Raw genomic sequence first — 24015 nt, 5'->3', positions numbered from 1 at the left:
CTCACTTGAAGCATGAAGCATGAAAGACAAATAAAATTAGTGGAAGTGAGCATTGAAATGTCTTTTCACTCCTTGAGCTTTGATAAAGCCCTCACAACAAAACTATGCAGTGCAATTTCATGCTAGCTGTCTGATCTGATGGTTTATTGAGCTAAACAATCAGTACTTTGAGTAATCTGAGATTTTATTTTTGTTGTGATGTCAGTAATCCATTCGGTGTGCTCAACCCTTCACCAATAGATGGCTTCAGTTGAGTGAGGGGGGTTGGCTTGTGCTGTTCCAACGATGCATTTTCTGCGTGGTTGTCACTGTTGCTGCATTCAAAGGCTCCTCCTGTGCTCCGACGTCAGCCATACAATGTTTCATATATGTGGTCGCGCATTCGTTTGCTAAATAAAGTGAATTAAATATGCTAAGATATGCGTGGTCGATAGCGACATTTTTGTGTTAAGAAATCGAGTGTGTTGCTGCCACCCATTACGCTTCAGTCCGTCTTTTGTCATCGTGCGACGAAACATTTCTGATTGTACTTGAAGATAGCACGGGTGACGGTGTGAAGGGAACTCCCCGCTTCTCCAGTCACAAACCGCCTATCCATGAAAACACCGGACAGACTTACAGAGGGATTCGTACCACATTGCGGTCTAAGCCACTACAATTTGAAGAGAAGTCCCGCAACATTTCGAAGACAAGGTAATTACATTACACACATCTTTATTAGTCTTTTGTGGAAAGCAGACCTAGCTTCCCGTCCAGCCCTCTCAGTGAGGTTAGTTAGTTAACAGTCCAAGTCGTGGCAAGGTAACTGTTATTAGTTAATGTCTGATGCTGTAACACAAACTCTGAGTCAGACACTTGTATTGTAACAAATGTTATGTCGTGTCGGTATAACATATTTGTCAGACCACTTTTTTTTACGTATTTATTGCCAAACATACAGTTAGCTATGCTGCTGACTGGCACTGTGTTGAAATATTTCACCAGTTGACGACAAAACATTCCCCGTTATCGTTAATTCTGATCCAGCGTGATTGGCAGGGAAGCTACACTCCGTTAGCACCGTGTGGATTTAAACTCGAGCAAAATGCTGAGCTGCGTAAAATATAGACCAGGACGTAAAATACAAACATTTTTTCAGCCCTCCAATCTACAGTCATGTAGCTAACCGTTACAGCTAACCCCAAATCGCGCTACGAATACACGACCACAGTGGACGCTGAATTTTAGCTAGCGTGCTAGCTAGCTACACTACTGAAGACGCCAGCTTGCCTGTCTATTTTTAGGTGGTCAGACTATAAGCTCTTAAGCCACACTATACAGTGGCTGCCGAGGCCTTAATGTGAATGAAAGCAGTGTTTTTAGGATGTTAAAACCACCTGTGTCAGCCATGATTTTGATGTAACGCTATTTCACAGGTGTGCCTACTACAATGAATCGCCGAATAACGTTATATTGCCGGCTAAGCCATCCCTGGCTTTGTTTTTCTGGAAATATTAAGCTTAAGCTTTAATGTAGGCAAACATTTGTGTCTCTATTTCGCCCGGCGTCTCTCGACACGGTCGATTTGGGATCTGTTTTGCCTCGTGTATTCGCTAAAGAAGAGGGTGGTACGGGTGGCCTCATTTAGTCCTGTTTTCCTTGAAGTGTTACGGATACGTCCCTTCCCCTTTTGGAAAATGGGTGCAAACGTGATCACAGATGTGTTTGCACAGTTGTGTCGCTGGAAAAAGACACATCAGCCCTGTTAGGAGGACCTGCTGTGCATGACTGCTAACCCAACATCCACCAAGGCCACAGTGCAACTCACTGGTCAGACAGATGAGCCAACAGAGACGGTGGTCGAAATAAGCAGGGAGATGTCTGCGTGACGGAACTGGTGAGGAAGCAACTTTTCAACACTGTGACTGCAGTGAGTGTCGGGAGGGAAATGTTGAACTGAGTCAATGGAGGTTCTTGTTAGCACAGCATCTCACCCAATTGCAGAGGAAGCCTCATTGCAAAGCATGTCAGACTATCAACAACTGGAAACAATGAGTTTTCTGTAGGCAGCAGGCTCAGCTCTGATTCAGCCTTGGAAAACTGTCTCAGCTGACGGCCAAACGTTTTCACCAATAGTAGCTTGAATCATCAACTTCCCCTGGCCTTGAAAAGTGCTTTCCTGTCACGGTTGTCTTCAGAGAATGCGTACTGGTAAAGTCTATTATGTCATTAAGTAATCTTCATAAAGTTTTATATTTGAATTCAAACAAAACAAAACAGTATGTTTTTCTAATTCTGGGTTGAGCACACACTCCTGTTTCTCTGTGGAGGTATTGTTATGGCCACAGGCTGCAGATTACTTAATGACATTAGAGCGAGGTGTAGCTTTTCTGAATGAAAACAGCATGGCTTGCATGGATATGACTGATCAGTTAATCAGAGCTTCACATACATCCTTCCATATTATTAGCATCCCTCTCAGTGATGTTTGGACTCATCTGTATCCCCTGTTAGTGTCAGCCTGTGTAAATGTCTGATCTTGATTTTGGAGGCAAAATGTGAGAAACTGAATGCCAGGAAATTAGGACAGACACAGATGTCAAGAGGACAGGATGAGGGAGACAGACGAGACTCATGCATACAGGTTTTTATTTTATGTGCTGTGGTCTGTAAAGATACACTGTGAGCGTCAACTGAATATATTTTGGGTGTTCGTAAAGGTGAGTTTGAGGTAGTGGTTAACTTCCTAAATACCTCAATAGCAATGGTTTGCTAACACTCAGAAGAAAGTATCGGCTCTGCAAGTATTATGACTCTTGTCAACTTGCTAAAGATTTAAATCAATAATTAAAGATAAATGGGCAACAAACTTTATTGAAATGAGATTCTCAATTCAAAATCTTACAATAGAATTGAGAAGTTATGTTACCTATATGCACAGCAGTTTAAAGCTACATTAGTATGGATGTTTCTAACACTACAGAGAGCACCATAATTAAAATGATCTCATCTCACCTTTTTTAGGTATAAGACAAAAAAAAAAAAAAAAAAAAAAATTCTACTCCATTCAGTTGACACAAATAGATTCAATAAAGGAGGTATATACATTCAGTGGTCAGCATTAGATTCTAAAGTGTCCACATTGGGCCATTTGTCTTTTTTGTCTCCACCACACAGATGCATATATTATTTTGTCTTGTATTTTTTGACTGTCCCCTCCATAGATTTGAATGTAAACTGAGCACCTGTACTTACCATCGAATTGAATTTCAAGTCGAGGCAAAATTACACGTCACTGCCAAGTCCAACAAAATTTGCATTGTCTGCCAATGTTTGTTTGCCTGACAAAGGCTGAATAAGATCACTGTTGGATCAAAGCTTTCCTCATTAAAACATTGCTGTTGATGCAGTGTGTAGGTTCCTGGCAAATTCCCCCACCATTTATTTTTTTGTGTCACCTGTCAGTTTGTTTTTAAACAGGTTTCTCATCAAAATGGCTTCAAATGCCTAATGGGAAAACACTGTGTTCTGACATTCTGACACTGATGCACATTTGACTCTCGAAATGCATACTAGTCTTTTCTAAAATGATCACACATTCCTAAATGTGTGTGTCTGTGTATTTGAGCCTCAATAGTCACAACCAGGGAGCGATGCTATTACCCAATGGCCTTGGCCTGTTTGTTATTCCAGCGCATGGCATTACAGTGTTTGTCCCAGCTAACAGCAATTGATCATTTGATTTCCATCATAGGTCTGCCTCCAGAGAAACAATATGTAATGGCTTCAATCTTGTTTCTGCCATAATTAGAAACACATGAAGTTTTACTGCCACTCACATGATGTCCCAGTTTCCTGTGGCCTATAACTGCTTTTTGGCAATCTAGGCTAGTGGCGCTCTCATGTAGCCTATTTTGTGTTTTTCAGAAAAGAAATTCTGTCAAATTATGAGATTAAAATTTGATAATCCCTGTGGGACAGAAGAGCAGCGTTTAAGTTGTTATTGTCATTTTATTTGGCTCCTTGTGCTATTGTCTAGCCTGCTTAAAACTGAGCTAGGTATCCCCCTGTCCTGACTTGTTCTGAGTAACTCTTCTCATCTTGCATTCCTGTGTGAAGTTTCTCTGGGTGTTTGGTACACATGCAGTCAATGATACACCAGTGTGACTATAGTTCAGGTAGCCTTATTACCATAGACCTGCTCCTGCCCTAATTTTTGCATATTTTGCCCTATTTTAAATGTAAAATGCAACATGATGCTATATTGAGGGTAGATGCTGTGACTTTGGCAGGCCCGTGTGTCATTTTGTGTCCACAACTGTCCTTGAAGGAAAGCCACGAAGATAAAAGATTAAAACCAAATTACGTACGTACAAAGTGTGAAAGTGAAAGAGACACTAAATATATAATATAGCAAGGTCCGGGGGAGTCCTGTGAGAGATTGTGTACTATCCTTTTTACTACAGCAACTTGAAACTGCACCCAACTCAATGTCTGCTGATAGTGTAATGTGCATCTTTGGTGTAGAAAAACTTTCCTATGCTCATGTGTAGTAGAGGAATCTTGTTGTAGGAGGGTACTTGGATTAATTTACTGTATATCCATGTGAGGATGTTGAACATTGCTCAATTCCAGCCGAAATGGAAGTAAACTTTGTAACTATACATGAAAAAATAAGATGTTGTCTGTGGTTTTGGGTGTTGCCCTGTCTCCATTTGTCTAACCCCCTTCAAGCTTACTTTATGCTTCATGGTTTTCGAATGTGACAGTGTGTATAATGTGTAAATAACATGACTGAAGCAAAAAACAGTTGGAAACATTTACTGTACTTGAAGTCATATGTATAAGGTTTCCCTCTGAGAAATTTTAGCATTATTACTGCAGTTATGTGAAGTTTTTGCTTGAGAAGACCATGGCTTTTCGTACAGTGCCATGGAGCTTTGAGGTCATCAAATGTGATCATAAACGGGCTACAATGGATGGCATCTTCATGAAAGATTGCACAGGTCAGAGAAACAAGAAAGCAAGGGCCAGAACTCGGTGTACTGTGCAAGTTATTTCTCCTGAAATACAGCATATCGGTCTCAAAAATTCCAAAGCATTGGCCAAAAGAGAGTCCTCAGGTGATGTCAGGGTGTTTTAAATTGTATGGTTCACATTCAGTCCAGGAAGGACCTGCATTTTGTGAGCTGTGTTGTGTGAAAGAAAGTAAACTGCAACATTTATGCCATGTGGAAGAAGAATTTTCTAGTGTCAGCTATGCAAAAACACAGCTAGGAAATTGCATGTTTCTGCTCAAACATGAAATGTCATTGCAGATCGGTTAGTCTGTCAGTCTTGTTGACAAAGACCTTTGCAGTCTGGACAGCTGATTTATGAAAAGATGGGCTAAGTGCTGTGCTGCACAGTAATTACTCCCTGTTGATGACAAGTCCCCTGGGTGCTATCCTAGATATCATTTCTGATGTGTCTGCACCACGTGCAGCTGAACAGAGATGCTAGGAAAGTTATGCATTGGTGCTCGGGGGGCTGTGAAGGCCTGACATCCTACTAAGTGACTCAAAGCTGCAGGTGGTTTCCTCATTAGCAGGTAGCACCTACTAGTGTGGTTGTTGTTGTGCCATTCAGCTCAGCACCCCTGAGACTTCTTCCAGAGCCATCCATGTTCTCTGGTCTGTTAATTAAAAGACTGCCTGGACATAGTATTGTTCTGTGATAGCAGAGTGGCTAAGGTCTGCATGATGAAGCGCTTTTTGACCTGGAGTTTTAAGCATTTTAGAGTTTGTCCTCTTAATAACATGTAATGCCAGATCAGTTTAATGGTTTTGTAACACAGTAAAATAAATAAAATGTTGCCTTTGCCCTTGTAACATTTTATCAACTTTAACTTCATCGATTTAGGAATGAATGATAAGGGGATCCATGTATAGTCACTTGTTTGAAATTAAAAACAGACATTGCAAAAGAATAGAACAAGCCAGTTTTAGTGAAAATATTTAAACCAACACTGTATGTCATGGAGTTATGACCACAGCTCAGTGACACTTTAAAGGCCCTGCACTGAAATGGTATTTGTTTTTCATCCTATTTGGAATGCAAATTTCATTCTTCCACTACAACTGTGGTTATCTGATAAAATTAGAAGTGTAAAATTCCTAGGTAGTAGGAGGGTGTTATATAATACACGTTTTGGAGCCTCTGTAGTCAGCTGTTATGGCTAGCAGATTGATTATTCCCTGACTGAAAAAAGAAATATCAGGCCTCGTTGCCTGTGGTCCTACTTAACAGTAACTGTACTCAGTCAAGGCCGTCATCAGACCTCAGTGTGAAATTTCTCAGTTTCATAGATTTTTCTTGTCCTTGGTAGCTTGTGTGATAGTGCAACGACTTCTCTAATAGCTTAACCGTAGTCAAACCAAGACTGCTTTCATGTTCCTTGTAAATGTAGTGATTTTTATCTAAGATATGTGTACATTCTGTCACAACAAACTCGGAATTGTCTCAAGGAACTGTTAATTGTTTCATGTATACATGTCAACATGCCACATATATTGATCGAACCCTGTGGATCATTGTTCCTTGAAGGGATGAGAAATCTGCTGCTAAATGAAGCCGCACAGTGAAGAACACACTGTGGGCAGCATTGGAAGTTATTAAACATCATGTCTTCACTATTGAAAACTAAATGTGAAAGCAGAACTTAAAGTGTAGGTGTCGTTTACATTGTAAACTTCATGCCTGTGCTGATTCTAATTTACTTTTCAAGGCAGTTGTGGTGTCGGACCAATCTGGATTGGTTCTAATATTGATATTGGTCTTGCTTAAGGCTCTAACGCCATGTTGGTTTCTACAATCTTACAGTTTCACCGACCTTTATTCGTTTGTTTTTATACATACTCAGAGTATAAACATATCGTCAATAAATTCACGTGAATGGTTTTGATAAGATTTATTGTGCCCTGTAAACTCTTGTGATTTACAAGCATGAAGAGCATGTAGACAGAAGTAAAGGTTTTGTTTTATTGTTATTGCTCAAAGTAAAGAGGTAAAGGTCCACACAAGATGACAGTAAAATATCAAAGCACAATTGGAAAATTAAGACCCAAGAAAATGATGATCATATAAAGTCAGATTAAAGCAAGACAGGTGTCCTATTAAGAGACTTTTCTGTAAAGCGATTCACTTGGTGCCATTTAGTAATGAATTTAGTTACTTTGCTACACTGTGTTTGGTGGCAGAAATCTTAGAGGTAGAAAATGCGAAGCCTCGACATGTAAATCAGAAACTTTCTGCATGGTTAGTAAGTGGTAAAATGTTTTTCTGTGTGTCTGTGTGAGATTTAGGTGAGCTGACCCTTTTAATCTCTAAAATGCTGCACATTCCAAGCCTGTTATTCATCTCCTGTGTGTTCACTCAAGCCAAACACTGTTTTAATCATTTAGTCTGTCCCTCCCAAACAGTTAAACGAAGATAGACAGACACACTGAGGTAACTGAGCATCTTAGACGTTTATAGTGCTTAACCAAAGTTGCTTAAGGTCTATGAGGGATTTTCACGAAGGGTGTACTGATTATGAACGTGATTATGAAGAGTTTCTTACAAATAGCAGGAGGAGCCATAGCACCATACTTCATAAAGCTTGGTGTAAGTACTGTATATTAACTCACTTATACAATAGGACTGAACCATTGTATATTGTACAATCATATACTGCATATATGGTTACTTTTAACCATGCAGTCTTTCATTCAAACCACTGCTGACCCAGTTGTGTAAATACTGGCCTTGCATTGTCTTCCTGTGAGGTATTTGTATACCAGGTGTAAAGGGATACAGGTGAGAGTGTGGTGTTCACCCATCGTCAGTTTGTCTCACCAGGTAAAATACCTGTAAAGGGATACTACTCTTTGAAAAACAAGGACAACACCCTTAGGAGACAAGGCAGGGACATGGCAAAGCATTCCTTTTCAGAACAGTTTCTTTGGGGGGGGGCTTTTGGCTTTTATGTCACTGACATTGTTCGCTTGTTGTGCAAAGATATATCAGATATGAGAAGCATTAGCAGCCGTGTTTCCATCGACTTGTTCATTGGGAAAAGGTGACGGAAATGGCAAAATCCAAAAAAGCTTTTTTAGGCTCACTTCAGGTGATGTTTACATTTTTCGAAAAAGAATGAATGCATTTAACGGGGGATGGAACCACTTTTTCCAAACAAGTTCAGATACGGCCAACATTTAACTCACATGACTGATCAACTACTGACAAATTCCTGAAGACCCCTCTCCGTTTTTCTCACAGATTTCCATGGTGAGGTGAATTTAATGAATTCAAACTTCATTAAATTTTGAATATTTGCTTCTGACGTTGCTCGTCCTTTGCCTAACTGCTCAAATGATGAGATGTTAATGCCGCGTTGCTGTAAAATGGTAGCATGCGATTGTATTGGAGTAATTTTACGATAACAAACATGAGTATATGAGCACAGCATTGGACCCGATATTGATACAGCTGTTGGTGCATCTCTATCAATTATTAGTTAATGATTATTTTTCTGTTGAATGATTGATCGACTAATAGTCGACTAGTCGTTGCAGTTCTACCTCATTTGCTTGCATACAGTTAGATAAACTCATGATCGACTGTGGTAGTTGATGGCAACTGGCATAGCATGTGAAACATGGATGCCTTATAAATGCAGTGAGTGACCTGCTCAATTTATTTATCAGCTTGTATCCAGCAAGACAAAACTGATACCGTTTTTATCATTGTGCTGTCTTTACCTTTTCTGTTCTCTTGTAATCACATTTCTTTTTTCTCATTTTTTGTATTCACTGCACCTGTGGTCATGTACACGATAGCTTTGCAACTTTCCAGTTCATTTTGAATTTCTCTTGAGGATCAACCTCATGACCTGCAGAGCATATGTTTGGTTCAAGGGTCGCTGAATGACATTTAATATCTAGTCAAAGCTCTCCTTGCTGCTCTTTGCTTCTAGTTGCCTAGAAATTAGCTTAGCTTTGCGTGGTGCTGACATCACTTTGCATTTATGATGGGTTTCTTGGTGGAAACACTGGAATAATTTGCAATTTGGTTCAGCAACCAGCTCAAGCACAGACATGTTGTTGTGAAAAGCCTTTATGATGACTCCTGGTCCCTGAGTGTTCAGTGATTCTTATATTACGTAAGAGGTGTACTGTACTTGTCAGATATTAGCTACATTTTCCACAAGACGTGGTAAAACCGGCAAGGCCAACTATAACATGCCTCCGGTTGACGTGTCTGCATGTGCTTGTGTCTTGTGTGTTGAGGCTCTGTCACTGTATATCTGTCCTCACATGTCATTAATATTTATATAAGATAAGATATTCCTTACAGTGGGGAGATTTCCAGTATTACAGCAGCAAAGTGGATAGCAAAAAATAGAGGGCATCAGTAAAAAATACATTAAATAGCAAACAAGCAATATAAACGATATAAACAAGGAATATTGAAAAATATGAACAATTGAAACAAGGGGAAATACAGAAAGTAGCAACCTAGTATGGGGAAATGTAAAATATGGGAGTGGTAACAATATATAGTGTTTTCAAGTTTACATGGCACAGAGGAATATATGTGTACCTCTGCCAATTTGATGGAAGCCATTGTTTCCAACCAGGAGGTTTCAATTCTCACAAGTTGTAAGTGTTTTAAAGGCCAACAACAACCAAAAAAGACATCACAGAATGAAACAAATGTGCAGGAATAGAGATAGAGTGGGAGAAAGTACAATGAATAGGTGCTGGCTCCCGATCATGCAGGCAAGGAGGAGAATGTAGGAGGAGGCGGAAACTAAAAAACAGAGGGTGGTGACAGGTCAGAAAACAATGCTTCTTCCCTCTGAGGCCAATGCTGTTGGGCTGTTGAAGGACGAGGGAATTTAGGAACACAAGTACTAGGTTGTGTTGCGCAGGTGCCCTCTACTGTGAAACTCAATTTCAGATCAGCAGGGCAGGAATTACACCGTGCTGTGGAAGCCCCACTGTGTGGCCTAAATGCCCCTTCTGCCACACGGCCAGTCTGGCACGCCCTGGTCATTGTGCCCTTTTTCCCATTTAAAACGACATTTGATGCAGCAAATAAGCAGACTCACTTGTCCCAGTGTCTCCGCAACATCAAGAGTAGTGTCGGATTTCTCCCTCTAGTTAACTGCTAGTTAAAATCTGAACTCACCAGCGACTGGTTCAGGAGACGCACCCTGTTTTTTCCGAAGAAACCTTGCGTACGTGCTTCTTAAACTACATTCCTGAACACAAAGTGCTCGATGGTGTTATCAATGACTCCCGATGAACTCGAAAGCTCAGCATTCTCGTCGCCTTTTTTTTTAAGCTTCCCTATTTACAAGTAACATTAACATCTATTCACCCAGAAGCAGCTGATCTTTCTCTGTATATGACCTCCTCTCTCTGTCAGCTGCTGTGTTTAATGTTTAATGTCTAGGAAAGTGTTTCAAGTGCTCTCATGATCTCCGACTCAAATGCTAATAGTTGCATGGGCGTTGAAACTCGTTCAGATTAATCTTGATAACCCTTTGCCCATTTATAGACTTTATCGTTAAGATATACAATAATGTAATGAGTTGTCACACAGCATTTTGTGGAAAAGGCAAACATTTAGATTAGAGTTTTGATAAACTTAATAAACTATACCTGAACGGCCCTGAAAATTATTTAATTCCAGGCCTGTGATCAGGTATATAAGCCAACAGTTTTGTTAAGAGAGGGGGAAAAAAAAAAAAAAGAGTACGTCCGGGTTGCTACTCACACAAGTGAATGTTTGTTTACCGCATGTCGAGATGAAACTCATAGCTGAGGCAGTTTGGTTTTAACATCGCTCTGTGTTGTTGTCATACTCAATCTGACTCGCCTCTTCTTTGAAAGGCCGTTCAGAGCCGTTGTGAATGAGTCATTCAGCACCACTCTGGCTGCCTAAAGATGGGCTACGGATGGCGTGTGTTTATGTTTGTGTCGCCTTGACATATTGTCGCTCCTGGGTGGGATATTTTTCTGGTGATGTCACATGTACTTGTGCTAAATTCCTTACCCTCCCCTTGGCTCCACCAAACTCTCTGCAGGGAAAAAATGACTGCATGGGGGGAAAAGTGCAGTTGCTGTAATGTTCATATGATACAGTCTCACGTTTTCAAATCAGTCACTTTCTCAAGTGAGCCTCACTAATTTAGCTGTCTTGCTCCTGGTGCTTTTACCTTATTAAAATAATACGCTTTCTTATTCGTTTTTAAATTTGTGGTGGCACTTCCGCTGGATTTAGGTGTATACAGCATACAAGTGTAAAAAAGAGGAAGTGGTGACATGAACTCCCACAAAGGTCTGATCTATGCAGATAATGTGTCAGCTGTGTTGCATCTTTGAATGCTGCTTCACCAAGATGTTTCCGGAGGTCTGTCCTTCTTTGACATGATGTTGATGGTATTGATGTTTCTGTCATGTTTGGTGTCTGTTTCCTCCATGCTATGCTGATGCCGTGTTACCTGTTTAAGAACAATAGATTATTCACTTAGAATAGAAGAATCCATAATCAGCTTCAACCAGTTTGAGGTTACATTCGTTGACTTTAGATGTGAAACCCGGCATGGAAAGCCAGTGCTTTACCCATCAAGCTGAACAAATATTATCACCATCATTGTTTAATATGTACCGAGGTGGCTTGAGTCTGTTTTTGTCACTATTATTATCTACAAATCTATGAATTCAGCTGACTGCAAACTACAAACGTTTTACAGCCTCTCCTCAAGCCCTCGGGAGGTGACTGTTGTATGCCAAAAAGACTTTGGGTGTGGTAGCACTTTGAACTAAACTACTCACCTGTCAGCATACCTTCACTGTCTGCATGTGCAGCAGGCATGATAAAAGAGAGATATGTGCTCAGCCAACCTACACTGGGCAAATAATGATTCTAACAAATCAATGTTAAGTGATGTTAAAATAATTGCATGCCGGTTAAATTTCTCTGGGGAAGTGCGTACAGTCATGTCAAGTGCAATTGACATGAATGCTGAATTTAGATACTGGGCTAAATTATTAGTGTTCTGTGTAATAACAAACAAGCATTTCAATGTGAAACACAGGGTGGGCCATTATAACATCATACAACTGAAACAAACAAATGAGAGCAGCAAGACTGCAAATAAAGAAATGAAGTCCAGAGTCCCTGAAAGATTTAAAGATTTGCCCATGCGAGCTGTAACAAACGCACTTACATACACCAAGATCTGCAAACACCTGCGCTGTGCTGACGGTCTTTCTAATAGCCAAATTTGCATGATTAAAGCGAGAAAACTGTGCTTTGCACATGAAAGCAGCGTTCGAGAAAGCAAACCGTTTCGAAAGTAGCACCACTGTGTGCTCTCAGCATCAAGTCAGCTCCCTCCTGTGTTTTTTTTTTAATCCAATATTTCATTAATATTTTAAAGCAGACACAGAACAGAGAACATACATGATAGCAAAGGTAGGTGAAAACATATCACACAAACAGAATGGCACACAGGAAGAGAAGAAAAAAAAAAGGGGGAGAAGGAATTACAAATAAAACAAACACAAAATATAACAATTCTACCTTACATGGATAGTTCTAAGTGTACAGTTTAGACATTATACATGGAACAGGGAATGTGTAGCCAGATCAATGAAACAAAATCAACACCTGAGACAGAGCATTAGAGCAAAACAAAGGTTCAAACTGGGCGCCAATCCATATTGCAGTGACCTCTACATGCTAAGTCTGCTATATTGCCCGGCATGTGGTTCAAGAAGGGGGCCCAAAGCTTATCCTCCTGTGAAAAGCTCTCCCCTGTGTGCTGATCTATATGGATCTATAGCTGCTTTTATCACTTCAAGTGTGAACTCTGTTCTGCTGTATCAGCATTGTAGCGATTCAAAGTTCACCTCTGTGTGCCCCTGTGTGGTGTTTTTTTTATATTTATGGCATCCAAAATGCTGAACCCCATAACTTAAATCATTAAATTTTAGAATGAAGACATGGGTTCAGGTCACAGTTAACGTCAGAGTCAGGGTTTGGCAAGTAGCGGTTATGGTTAGGGTAAGTCTACAGGAAGTTCAATGTAAGTATATGTAAAGTCCCAAAGAAAAAAAAAGCCACTTCTCTCAACACCTTAAACATCCTGAAATGAATGATGTTAGGGTTGTAAGTAGGAGCTTGGTTACAAAAATAAGTAAACATACAACAATAGAATTTCCTGCTCTGAAAATGAATTCTTCAGCCTCGCTGCACGTAAGGAGCCTATCCGTGTGGCCTTTCTGGGGTGATGTCATATTTATTGAAGTTCTGATGGGAAACAAACAGGCTTTCAAGGTCAAAGTCCTTTGTTTAAGGAGCAGCTTCGATGTTTTATCTTGTATCAAAATCCTCAGCATCGTAAAACGGAAGCATTTCCAGACTTTCCTCTGTTTCTGTAGTTCTCTGTCCTCAAACAATACTTTCACTCTTGATCAGATTTCCATCTGTTTTGCTTGTGGTGGACACATTTTTATCAAAGCCCTGCCGCTTGGTCATCAGGCGATGACATGAAAAATGTGTTTTCCACAGCCTCGTGTTATGGCAGGGTCGGGTTACAGCCAATGGAAATGATTCAGTGCATACAGTGCATAGTATGTACTCCAGGTACTTGTATTTTCTCGAGGTCCAGCACCGTCACACTCTTTCCATCATTCCACTGCCAAAGTGGATATGAACATTTTATGAAATGTTCATGTACAAATGACAAAAGCCCTCATATGCAGGATTTGTGGGATTTCTGAGCCCGCTGTATTCAGATACCTGACTAAATACAGGTTAGTGTATTAGTTTCAGGATTAGTTTGTTTTTCCCAGTCCAGTCGAGTGAGATTATTTCTTCACCAAACTGGCTGTAAGCTGATTCGCAGACCAAAGGTCTTCAGCACACAGCTGACGCCACAACAGCTAATCTCTGATGTGTCTGACTTGTGCACTGTTAACACATTGATGCAACTGCTCGGTGTCTCTGTTTCTCCTTATTTCTACTAAATAATGCTCTCCTCTGCACTCTCACACTATGTGAAGGTACACAGCTGGGTTGTCACGTAGCTAAGATGTTGCAATCAGGACTCTCACGCTGTGCTGTTTGCATGCTATCCATATGTTTGTTTTTACACTTGCTCTTTAATGTTTTCATGTTTCATTGGAATTGTGGTGTTGTTAGGTCAAACTGATCTCCAGACCTCAGCAGGAATAAATGGGATGCCAGGTGTTGTCAGAGTTGTAGATGACCCAGCGCATAGCCCATTTCTTTGGCCCTGTTTTGCTGGCCTAAATGAACAGGCCTCTGAGCTGAGCCGAGGTGAGGCGAGGTACTGATGTGCAGTTTGTTGTCCTGCCAACCAGCCAGCCTGCCAGTGTGTTCAGCTGCTATCGGCCTTAGCTGAGCCGACTGAGCTGGGGTCTGACTGCGGGCCAGCCAAAGGGGTGGGGCCGTCTCAGCGCTGAGTGCTGACCTTCACTCAGATTTATGATTTCCTCCTTGCAGTCCGCCTCCCTCCCATCCTCCCTCTTTCCTCATATGCATGTAGTAGATCAGAGCCTGCCTCCAGCTGCACCACACACTCCCCTGAACACAAGCGGGCCACCCTGTGTCCACCGTCGACATCGCGGACTGTAAACAAACGCATGGTATGCTGTGAGTTCACCTCCTCGTTGACGCTGTGCCTTGGCTGTTGCCTGACACCTGGACGAGAAACACACAGTGTTACACACTGCAAGTTAAAGCTGAGAAGTGAGATATGTGAAAAAACTATGTTTAGCTGCTACACAGTGAATTAGACAGGTTCATAGATGCTTTTGTTTCTTTTGGGTAGAAAATTGGTTAACTTGAATTTTATGGAAAGTTGACATGGCAGTCTACTTAAACGGTAGCAATAAAGATTTATCAGCCTGGCCCTATCTATTCTGCTTATCATGTGAATAATTAACCACTGGCTCATTGTACATGTATTCTCTTCTCTTCCCAGCCATTACTTCTTTTTCCTTCACTTCACTTTAGATCTGTTTACACTCTGGTGTCTAATAATAGTGGTTTTGAACCAGAAACCCATTCATGTGGGTATTTCAAAAGTGCCAGTGCATGAAGGACTTGTGAATGCTGACATTTGCTCTGTGGTGAAGAGTAATGATTCTCTCCACTTGTATGTATAATCACGTATAAAGGAGCACATCATCTCTGAATGTTGCCACTGGTGTATGACAAGGTTTCCTGGCATTAAGGATCAAAGAAGAGAAACCTGTGGATCGATCGAGTCCTCCTACTGTTGCGTATTATTGTTAAAGCTTTGGAACATGAATTATTCATTTCATATTTCATGTTTTTGAAATGGACCTCAAGTAGTTTCATGGATGATTTTTCTCTATTATTAATTCAGAGCTTACAAACTGGCACTCTGGTCTGACCAGGCATCGTCCATGACTACATGCAGTACAGTTGTGAAAGTGGCTGTGGTTGTCATCACTGCATTCTGTTTTGTCTTTGCTTTAACAGAGGTGCAGTGTGTGGGGAAGAGCTGATGAGGTGAGGGCAGCCAGAGGAGGCCAGTGTGGTTCACCTGCTATCTATTAGCCCTAACCCTGAGTGACCCTACTACCTACCCCCCATCACTTCAAGAGGAGGCTGGGCTCCCTCTGGGTGCAAGAAAACACCATGTGCCAAAACTGGGGAGGACTTGCCGCTGCCCCATAGACAGACGAACCTCTTGTGAACCTTCCCCTCTTGTCAGAGGACCCTCCTAATCCTCCACATTGCCTCCTGGCCAAGATGAAGAAGGTGGCGGCATGGTCAGCAGAGGACGTCTCCAATTGGCTGAGCAAAGAGGGGATGCTGGAGTACATAGATGCTCTCCGTCAGACGGACGGCCCTGCTCTGCTCAGGCTCACCGAGGAAGATTTCCAGATGCATCCCCTGTCGCTTGTGTCGTCTGATGGCGGGCAGCAGCTGTTGGAGCGACTGGAGACCCTGCGGATAGAGACTCATATTGAGGCTCACAAAAACGGCCATGCCAACGGGCACGCTGGTGGGATACCTAACGGAACGGGCAAGCCTCAGAGGAATGGCACATTGAAGGACTTCAGGATGGAGATGGTCCACATCCCCATCCCTACTATTGAAAAGACACGCTCCTCGTTCCCTGCCGAGTGGGGGAAGACGGGCATAGCATTCATCTACGCAGTGGCGTGCTTTGTGACCACCACTGTCGTCATTTCAGTGGTCCACGAGAGAGTACCGCCAAAGGAGCATACCCCACCGCTGCCCGATAAGTTCTTCGACCTGTTTGACAGGGTGGAGTGGGCCTTCTCCATCTGTGAGATTAATGGCATGCTGTTGGTGGGACTCTGGCTCATACAGTGGATTCTGCTCAAGCACAGGTACAGCGTAGTTTATTCACCCAAATATCTTTTAAAATCTGAATTGCATCTAAATGAAAGAGTCATATTATTCATGCTCTTTGTCTTTTCTCCCCAGGTCAATTATAGGGAGGCGGTTCTTTTTCATTGTGGGCACGCTCTATCTGTACCGGTGTATTACAATGTACATCACCACTCTGCCTGTTCCCGGGATGCACTTCAAATGCTCTCCAAAGGTATAATACACACACACTTTTATTTCCCGCGCCATTGTAGTTTGGTTGAGCATGAAAGGCTTCTTTCGTACTTCACTGCTGTCGGCACAATTGTGCTGAATGGACAAATTCAGCAAAAATGAGATGTCTTTTTTGTAAGCTGAAAGCCTCTGAGTGCTCTCTGCTGACCACTGATTGGAAGATTTGTGCATGTCCATGTTTTTGTGAGTAAGAGGAGCTCTGAGTGTTTGCTTCACTCATTTTGTAGTTCCTATAAGGTCACGTTGCAGTTGCTCTGCTAGGACAGCAGATTTATGTCCTTTTACTGAAAGCCACCATGCAGCAGCAGCCGCAGGGTGGGGGTCTGAGGGATTCACAGCGTTGTGTTAAGAGCATAGACAAACTTATCAATTAACTTGCGTCAGTTTTGGGCGTGTTCTTGATATTAACCATTCATTAGCTCAGGATCGATTCTGTTCAGGAATTTGACCGACCGTCTTATCTGTGGGGAAAAGCCAACAACAGTCCTTCCTCTCGCGCATGACTATGTTTTGATTCAGAGTCTCAACGGACAGGAGGGGCTGTTCACACACAGGTCTGTCGTCACATGTATGAGAGAGAGGAGAGCGGAGTAAGGAGGGGCTGAGTGAATCATTGCTCGGCACACAGCTCGACAATGAAAGAACATTTTACCCATTTTAAATAGTAACAACAAGAAAGAAAAGAAAATATGTGGCGGTCAGTGCTGACATCGTGGCGGGCCTCCACAAATAAATCAATGTATGGGAAACACTGGTTTGGGAAAACTACGCTCATCTGACATGCAACCAAGTGTCAGGCAGCTAAAGTTTCTGTTACAGATAAAGCCTGTGAAACCATGAGTGTTGGGCAAATGTGAGTCAAGTTCAACGTCATGGTTTAAAAAAAAAAAAGCTTTGAGCATTGCAGACATGTACTGATCCGTGGCCTCCAGTGTTGAAGTGAAACACGTGTTATACCCGTCCACCACTCTCAACTGCCACACCCTTATGCTCTGTTCTATAAGTATGTTGAACTGCTTCCTTCTGTGGCAGCAAATGCGAACAATACTACAGGATGTTCACATGAACAAATGACTAGTTTACATGAGTATCTATGCTTTGTGCTGCTTTTCAATTCAGCAATACTGTTACTAATGTGTCAGAGGAAGTATTGGGGGAAGATCTTTGTGATACTCTAGATTTATCTGATGAATTAAGGGTTACTTCCCAGATAATGATTTACAAAACGTGTAGTATACCCCACCGCATTACAATACTTGTTAGTGCTGAGTGCTTCTACACTCTGACAGAGGCCATTCTTCATGCAGTAAATTTGTGTTTTTGCTTTTGCTTCCACTTCATTTTGCTTGTAATACATTTGTCCTTCACTCTAAAAACTTCAGATACAGATGTATTTTAACACCACATTACAATGTTTTGTTAAGTAAAGCGTCAGGATACCTCTGTAACTGAGATCCTCCTGCAGTGTTGTAGTGTAAGAGAGAATTTTATGTGTTGTAAGAAAAAAGTTGAAGTAATTCAGAGGTAAAATGAACACTGCTGTCTGGATTCATTCATGTCGTGCTGCTGTATTCTCTCTCTCTCTCTCCTCTGCATCCTGCTCTTACACATCATATATTTCATTAGCATATACCGGTTATATTATCAGTTATTGTACCTTTATTGATAATCTAAAGATGATGTAATGAATGGCTCTGGTTTTTTTTCAGCTTCTCGGGAACTGGGAGGCACAGATGAGGAGAATAATGAAGATGATTGCTGGTGGGGGCCTGTCAATCACGGGGTCCCACACAATGTGTGGAGATTATCTGTATAGTGGCCACACCGTCATGTTAACACTAACATACCTCTTCATCAAGGAGTGTAAGTTCCACTGTGTCTTTACTAGAGTTTAAGAACATACAGGACAGTTTGGCCTCTAAGCCACATGAAGCTTGTTTTACCTTCTTTGCAGCATGTCATTGTGAAAACCATGTCTGCTGTAATCCAATGCACACTTCCTGTAGAATGTCTGTTCAGATTTCAAAAGAAAGATACACATCAGAAATGGTGGCTGTGTTGTTAAACCTTGTGCTTTTCAAGGCCGAGACCAAGCAGATGGTCACCCAAAGCACTACTTCAGTGCCATCTGCGTCTCCCTGATAAAGTGTAGTACTGCTCCCCTTTGGCAACACTTCTCACCACAAAGCGTAGATGCAAAGGAAATGTAGAGGAAATGTTGCGCTATCCTCTTAAACATCTGGTCACATGTTGCTCTCAGCCTGTTCAGACATTGCCCTGTTACATAACCACATTTTCTGTTCCTCGTTTCGATTATCTCAAGTATTTGTGTTTTTTTTCACCCAGCGCTGCGCTCAGGGGTCAGAAGCAGTAGCATTTGAACTGCTTGGTCAAGTCATAGGCGTTATTACATTTCTCATGCAGACTTTGAGTCAGCAGTCCTCTGCTGCTTCACATCCTGCTGCAATGCTTTTCCACCAGAGTTGAGCCGACAAGCCTGATTGATACAGCAGTGACATCTAGTGGTGAAAGGCAGAGTGGTTGGCTAATATTCCTGCAGAAAAGCCACCTTTGGAACTTTTCAGGCCAAAAACAGTGTGTTTTCCTAGCGGCCCGCCTAGCTGTTAAACACAGCTCAGTCTCTTCTTTATAGTCGGTTGATCTGTTATAGAGTGTCTGATGTGTGTCTCTTGTGTATTAACCCTGCTCGATTGCTATGTTTAACTGGCAGATTCCCCCAGGCGGTTCTGGTGGTACCACTGGCTTTGCTGGACCTTGAGTGCTGTGGGGATTTTCTGCATCCTTCTGGCACATGACCACTACACTGTGGATGTGGTGGTTGCATACTTCATCACTACACGCCTGTTTTGGTGGTACCACACGATGGCCAACCAGCAGGTGAATGCAACACAAGTTAATGCTACTTAACTTGTGCTTTAATTCATTCGTGCACAGGAACAAACTGGAGCCTGTCTTTCAGTACTTGGGTCACACAGAGCTTGAACAAAGAGGATGGCCTGGTGCAGATAATATAAGGACTATCTGTACTTTTTTTGTTAGCTGCTAAAGCGCTAGTTGCAAAGCACATTCATCACATTCCTTTGTTAGCCATCTGGAATGCTATCTTCTATGTAAGGTTGGGCAACATGATGAAATATACTGTCAGACTTTATCATTCTTTTTATAGTGAAGCAGCCATGTCCTTTAAACGAGCAGGTCTACATTTATTTTGTAAATGCACTTATTCGCTATGTCGCCGAGAGTTATATGACAAGATCACTAACACTCTCATATCGGTACGCTAACTATGAAACCACAGCCAGAAGCCGATTATCTTATCTTAAAGACTAGTAATTGTTTGGCACATAACACCCCTGTTGTTTTTACAGTTTAGCTTTTGTATGGTTTGAGATAAGATGCGATAATTAGTGAGCTGTAAAAGAGCTGGTAGACAAGCTTTTAGGCAGAGTGAGCCTAGCGGTGTGTCCCCGGCTCCAGTCTTCGCGCGAACATAAGCTAACCGGCTCCTTACAGCTTAATTTACTGGCACAAGAGTTATATCAATCTTCTCAGTGAACTCTTTGCAATAGAGCAAATAAGCTTATTTCCCCAAATATTTATGGCTTTACAGGATTTTTGCCTGAGTGTGATGAAGCATCTTAGCCAAATCAACAGACAGTATTTCTTGCTTGTTGCTCTCAAGTGCAGCATTTTGGCTGTTCCACTCCCTGCTCTTATCTGTATGTAAAGGAGTCCACGTGGAGGGCTTTAGGAACCGAAAGCACAGCTGACACAATGTGAAATGGTCCCTGAAGAACTATAATATATAAGTAATTCTGGATAATAATTTGAAGTAAATTGCTCAAACCAAAAATTAACCGGTAAAGAAATTAGCCCGCTGACAGTATTTGTGTGTTTTGGTTGCAGTCGCTGAAGGAGACGTCGCAGAGCAACCCGTTCTCCCGCGTGTGGTGGTACAGACTGTTCCAATACTGTGAAGAGAACGTCAGCGGCATGGTCCCTCGGAACTACCAGCTGCCGCTGTCGTTGCGGGCGTTGCAGTGGAACCGCGGTGTGAAGTACAGCAAACTGGACCTCCAGTGACCCTCATCATTTCAAAGCAGGCGAGGACTATGACTTCCATAAGTGCTGTTTTTACCCATGGAAGATGGCACTGTTAAATGTAGCGCGCTGTCCTTTCACCTCTAGAATCAGACACATCCCTGTCCAAATGGGTAGCACTGTGACCCACCTAGTATTTTTTTTTTCCTCCGTGTGTATATATATATATATATATCTATATATATATATAGATATATGTATACTATAATTTTTGTTTCCTCTCGTCCTCTTTCTCTTCTGGTGTATTTGTCAACACAGAGCACTAATTTATATTTGTTTTGTGTCTTTTCCTCTTCGTGGGCCACATAACTGTTTCTGCTTTTGTAGCAGATCGATGAAATATCAACAAACTTCTCAAACTCAATCTGCTTTCTGGCCATAAGGACTCAATTCCTTTTTTTTTTTTCTCCTCTGCACAAAACCATAGTTAATGTCCTCATGTTCTTAGGAGATTTTTAGTGCAAACGGTGTCAATGAAAAGCTTATTTGATAACCAAAATGCCATAAGCATTTTTTCTCTCTCTCTTTTTTTTTTTTTTATAGCAAATTACTTTTTGTAAACTGTCCTTGCTAAAATGAGTCAGAGGTGCAAAAAAATAATTTTTTTAAGTATGTCAAACTTTATTTTTCAAAAACAAATGATGTCCAAGAGAAGATTTTTAGATTTTTACCTTTTTCAAGATGGATAACTGAGAGCATACGAATCTAATGTGGTATAACATTATTCCAGTGCCTTTCTTAGCTTGATTGTAAAACAGTTCAAGTACTGTGTGTCTTGTGTCTCTCTGCCGCGGGTGTGACCACACCGCGGTACGAGGTGGTACTTAGTTAACGGTCTCATTCCCATGAATGTAAAACAACTACGCCAGCCTTACCAGAAAATTGGTTTTTCCAAAATTCCGTGCAGTGACTGAAATGTCCCGTTTATTTATTGATGCTTTATGATGTCAGTTTGTGTTGAGTTGGTTAATGCTGTTCTAACAGAAGAAGTGACTGTTAATTGTATTTTTTTTATGTCTGTAACATTTCATTTTTACCAATCAGTCTTTAATCAACACCAGCCATGTTCAAAGATGGATCATTGATGCTCAGCTGACGGTGGACTCCACCACGTCTGCTCCTTTTACTTTCCAGCATTATCTGCTAAACATCACTGCCTGAGTGCAAATTGCATAAGAAATGTCTCTGAGGTGGAGCGTTAATTTATCCTGGACCTCACACTCTTTTGCATCAGCGCTGCATCTCTTTGCTCAGGAGACAATGAGCCCCTCTCTTGTTCCCACATCGAGTCCCATTTGAAACCCTCATCGCTGTCTTGTCTTGTAACCTTTTCGGTGATGAGCTCCTGAGGAAAATGTTCGATGTGACACTTGTGTTGAGTTTAGGGAACGCCAAAGTCGTGAATACTGAAGCTTCAGGCAACGTTTTTGAGCATGTCTGTGATGCATCTGTACGTGCTTTGTATGGTTTGTCTTGTGCTAAATCCAGCTGCTACCTTCCAGTCTGAAGACGGTGTATCCTCGGCGTTGCCTCCTCGAATGCGACGCCACAGTGATCTTTGTAGAAGTAGCAAATACTCAACATGGTACTTGTGTGTGGGAAACAAGATGAAGCGTGATGCACAGAGCTCATGATCTCTCTGGCCATATGTGTGCAAACAAGACAACATTGATTTCCTTGAATGTGAACTGCTCCTGACTGATGATCCGAATCATAAACTGTACATGTCGACTTTTTTCGTTGTGTAACTGACTGAACTGTAAAATATTGCACAAGTTCATCTATAGGGAAAGATTTAACTCATGTGAAAGTGAAATTTTAAAATAAACTGATCAGCTGTCATGAAGAAAAACTGCACTAAGCTTTAGGTTATACAAAATCCAAATAACGTTGATGTTGTGATTAATTTCTTTGACCACTGTCAAAAGGAGGAGGTGAGGAAAAAACATTACTTTTAATGTGAGCTTATGATACCTTTCAATGCCAACAACAGTCTTAAATGTTGAGACAAATTACAGCACAGACTTACCCTCCTTTCTGTAGCATTTTCCAATCATTTCACTTCTCGGAAGGAACGTTTTGTTAATTTTCAAGAGCACAGCAGGCTCCTCGCATACGGCCATATCTCGATCTGAAATGACGTTTGAAGCAATGGCCCAAACACGGCTCTCTAATAATGTTCGGGAGCTTTGACGAGGATGAAGGCTGGGCTTGTTTTGTTTGCTGATCTAGTTGGATTTTTCTTTTTGTCTCTAATAAATGAAACTTGGTTATCCTGTGTGTTTCTCTGTAAACTTCTTACCCACCTTGTCTCTTTTTTTTTTTTTTTTTTTTTTTGTGCGTATACCAGATGTTTGTAAGGTATGATAAAGGATTCTACTTGGGACACTTTTGAATAAAACATTTTACTATAATGTATCTGATTTACTATCGGTGTCTTTCTAAATTCATCCTAACACGGTTCTTACAGCTGATTGCATTGTGTCGACTCATTGTGCCAAAAGATGACGTCATGGCAGACCCTGGAGCAGCCAGCAGATGGACACATTGAGTTGCATAAATAAGACCAGTATAGTGATGGCTGGCCCCTCCTTCCAGAAAGAGTTCATGCTTCCAGTATGCATTTGTGCTCTCCACCTACTGACGTATGCCTGACATATTTAATGCTTGCTAACCTTTCCAACATGTTTCACTCATGCTTCAAACTTCCCGTAAGCTCTCTTCTTGTCCACTCAGCTGTTAGTCAGCAGAGCATGAGGTTTTTGAATAAACACCACATACACACACTTGCCCCTTGTTTTCGCAACCCTCTAAAGCCATTTCTGTAAGTCACACTTACTGGTAATGACTAAAAACGCCTGAAATCTGAGGTATTTGTAACATAGAGCATTCATTATTGATGAGTTATATTGTTAAAGCCTTGTTAGGTATTATTTATTATTCATTTAACGCTCCTATTCATCACAATCCCACATTGAGGCCATTTCTTCTAAATCCTGAAAGATGCACAGAAATATTTTCCCATCAAAAGAGTACAGACAAAACCACAACACAGGACAACATCTCTCCCATCAGACCATTCAAACTTTTTCAGAAAAGTTAGCGTTCACGTAGGATGCCGTCACTCCCAGCGAGGCTCTGAGAAGAAAATATGCTTTCTGGTTTTCCTTCAAGACGGCCAAAATTTAAAGTTAGTGACTGGCTTTTGCTCAATTTCATTCAAGGAATGAA

The 24015-nt window shown here is 41.4% G+C and overlaps 1 protein-coding gene across 2 annotated transcripts; it reads left to right on the top strand.

Moving 5' to 3' along the window:
• The first annotated feature begins 417 nt into the window (after positions 1-417).
• On the top strand, positions 418-23163 carry sgms1a (sphingomyelin synthase 1a). 2 transcript variants are annotated; one of them, XR_013077821.1, is made up of 7 exons: positions 418-693; positions 15547-16427; positions 16525-16642; positions 18372-18525; positions 19394-19560; positions 20590-22526; positions 22561-23163. XR_013077821.1 is itself a non-coding variant. In XM_076743686.1 (6 exons), the coding sequence occupies exons 2-6, from the start codon at positions 15820-15822 to the stop codon at positions 20764-20766; spliced, it is 1224 nt and encodes a 407-aa protein (XP_076599801.1). In that variant the 5' UTR covers positions 418-693; positions 15547-15819; the 3' UTR covers positions 20767-23163. The 2 variants fall into 2 exon arrangements, 1 of the variants encoding a protein (XP_076599801.1); XM_076743686.1 differs by having other exon boundaries at positions 20590-23163.
• Positions 23164-24015: the final 852 nt, after the last annotated feature.

The sequence above is a fragment of the Chaetodon auriga genome, chromosome 11 (assembly GCF_051107435.1).
Source record: "Chaetodon auriga isolate fChaAug3 chromosome 11, fChaAug3.hap1, whole genome shotgun sequence".
NCBI lineage: Eukaryota > Metazoa > Chordata > Actinopteri > Chaetodontiformes > Chaetodontidae > Chaetodon > Chaetodon auriga.
This window is presented reverse-complemented; position numbering and strand designations above follow the sequence as displayed.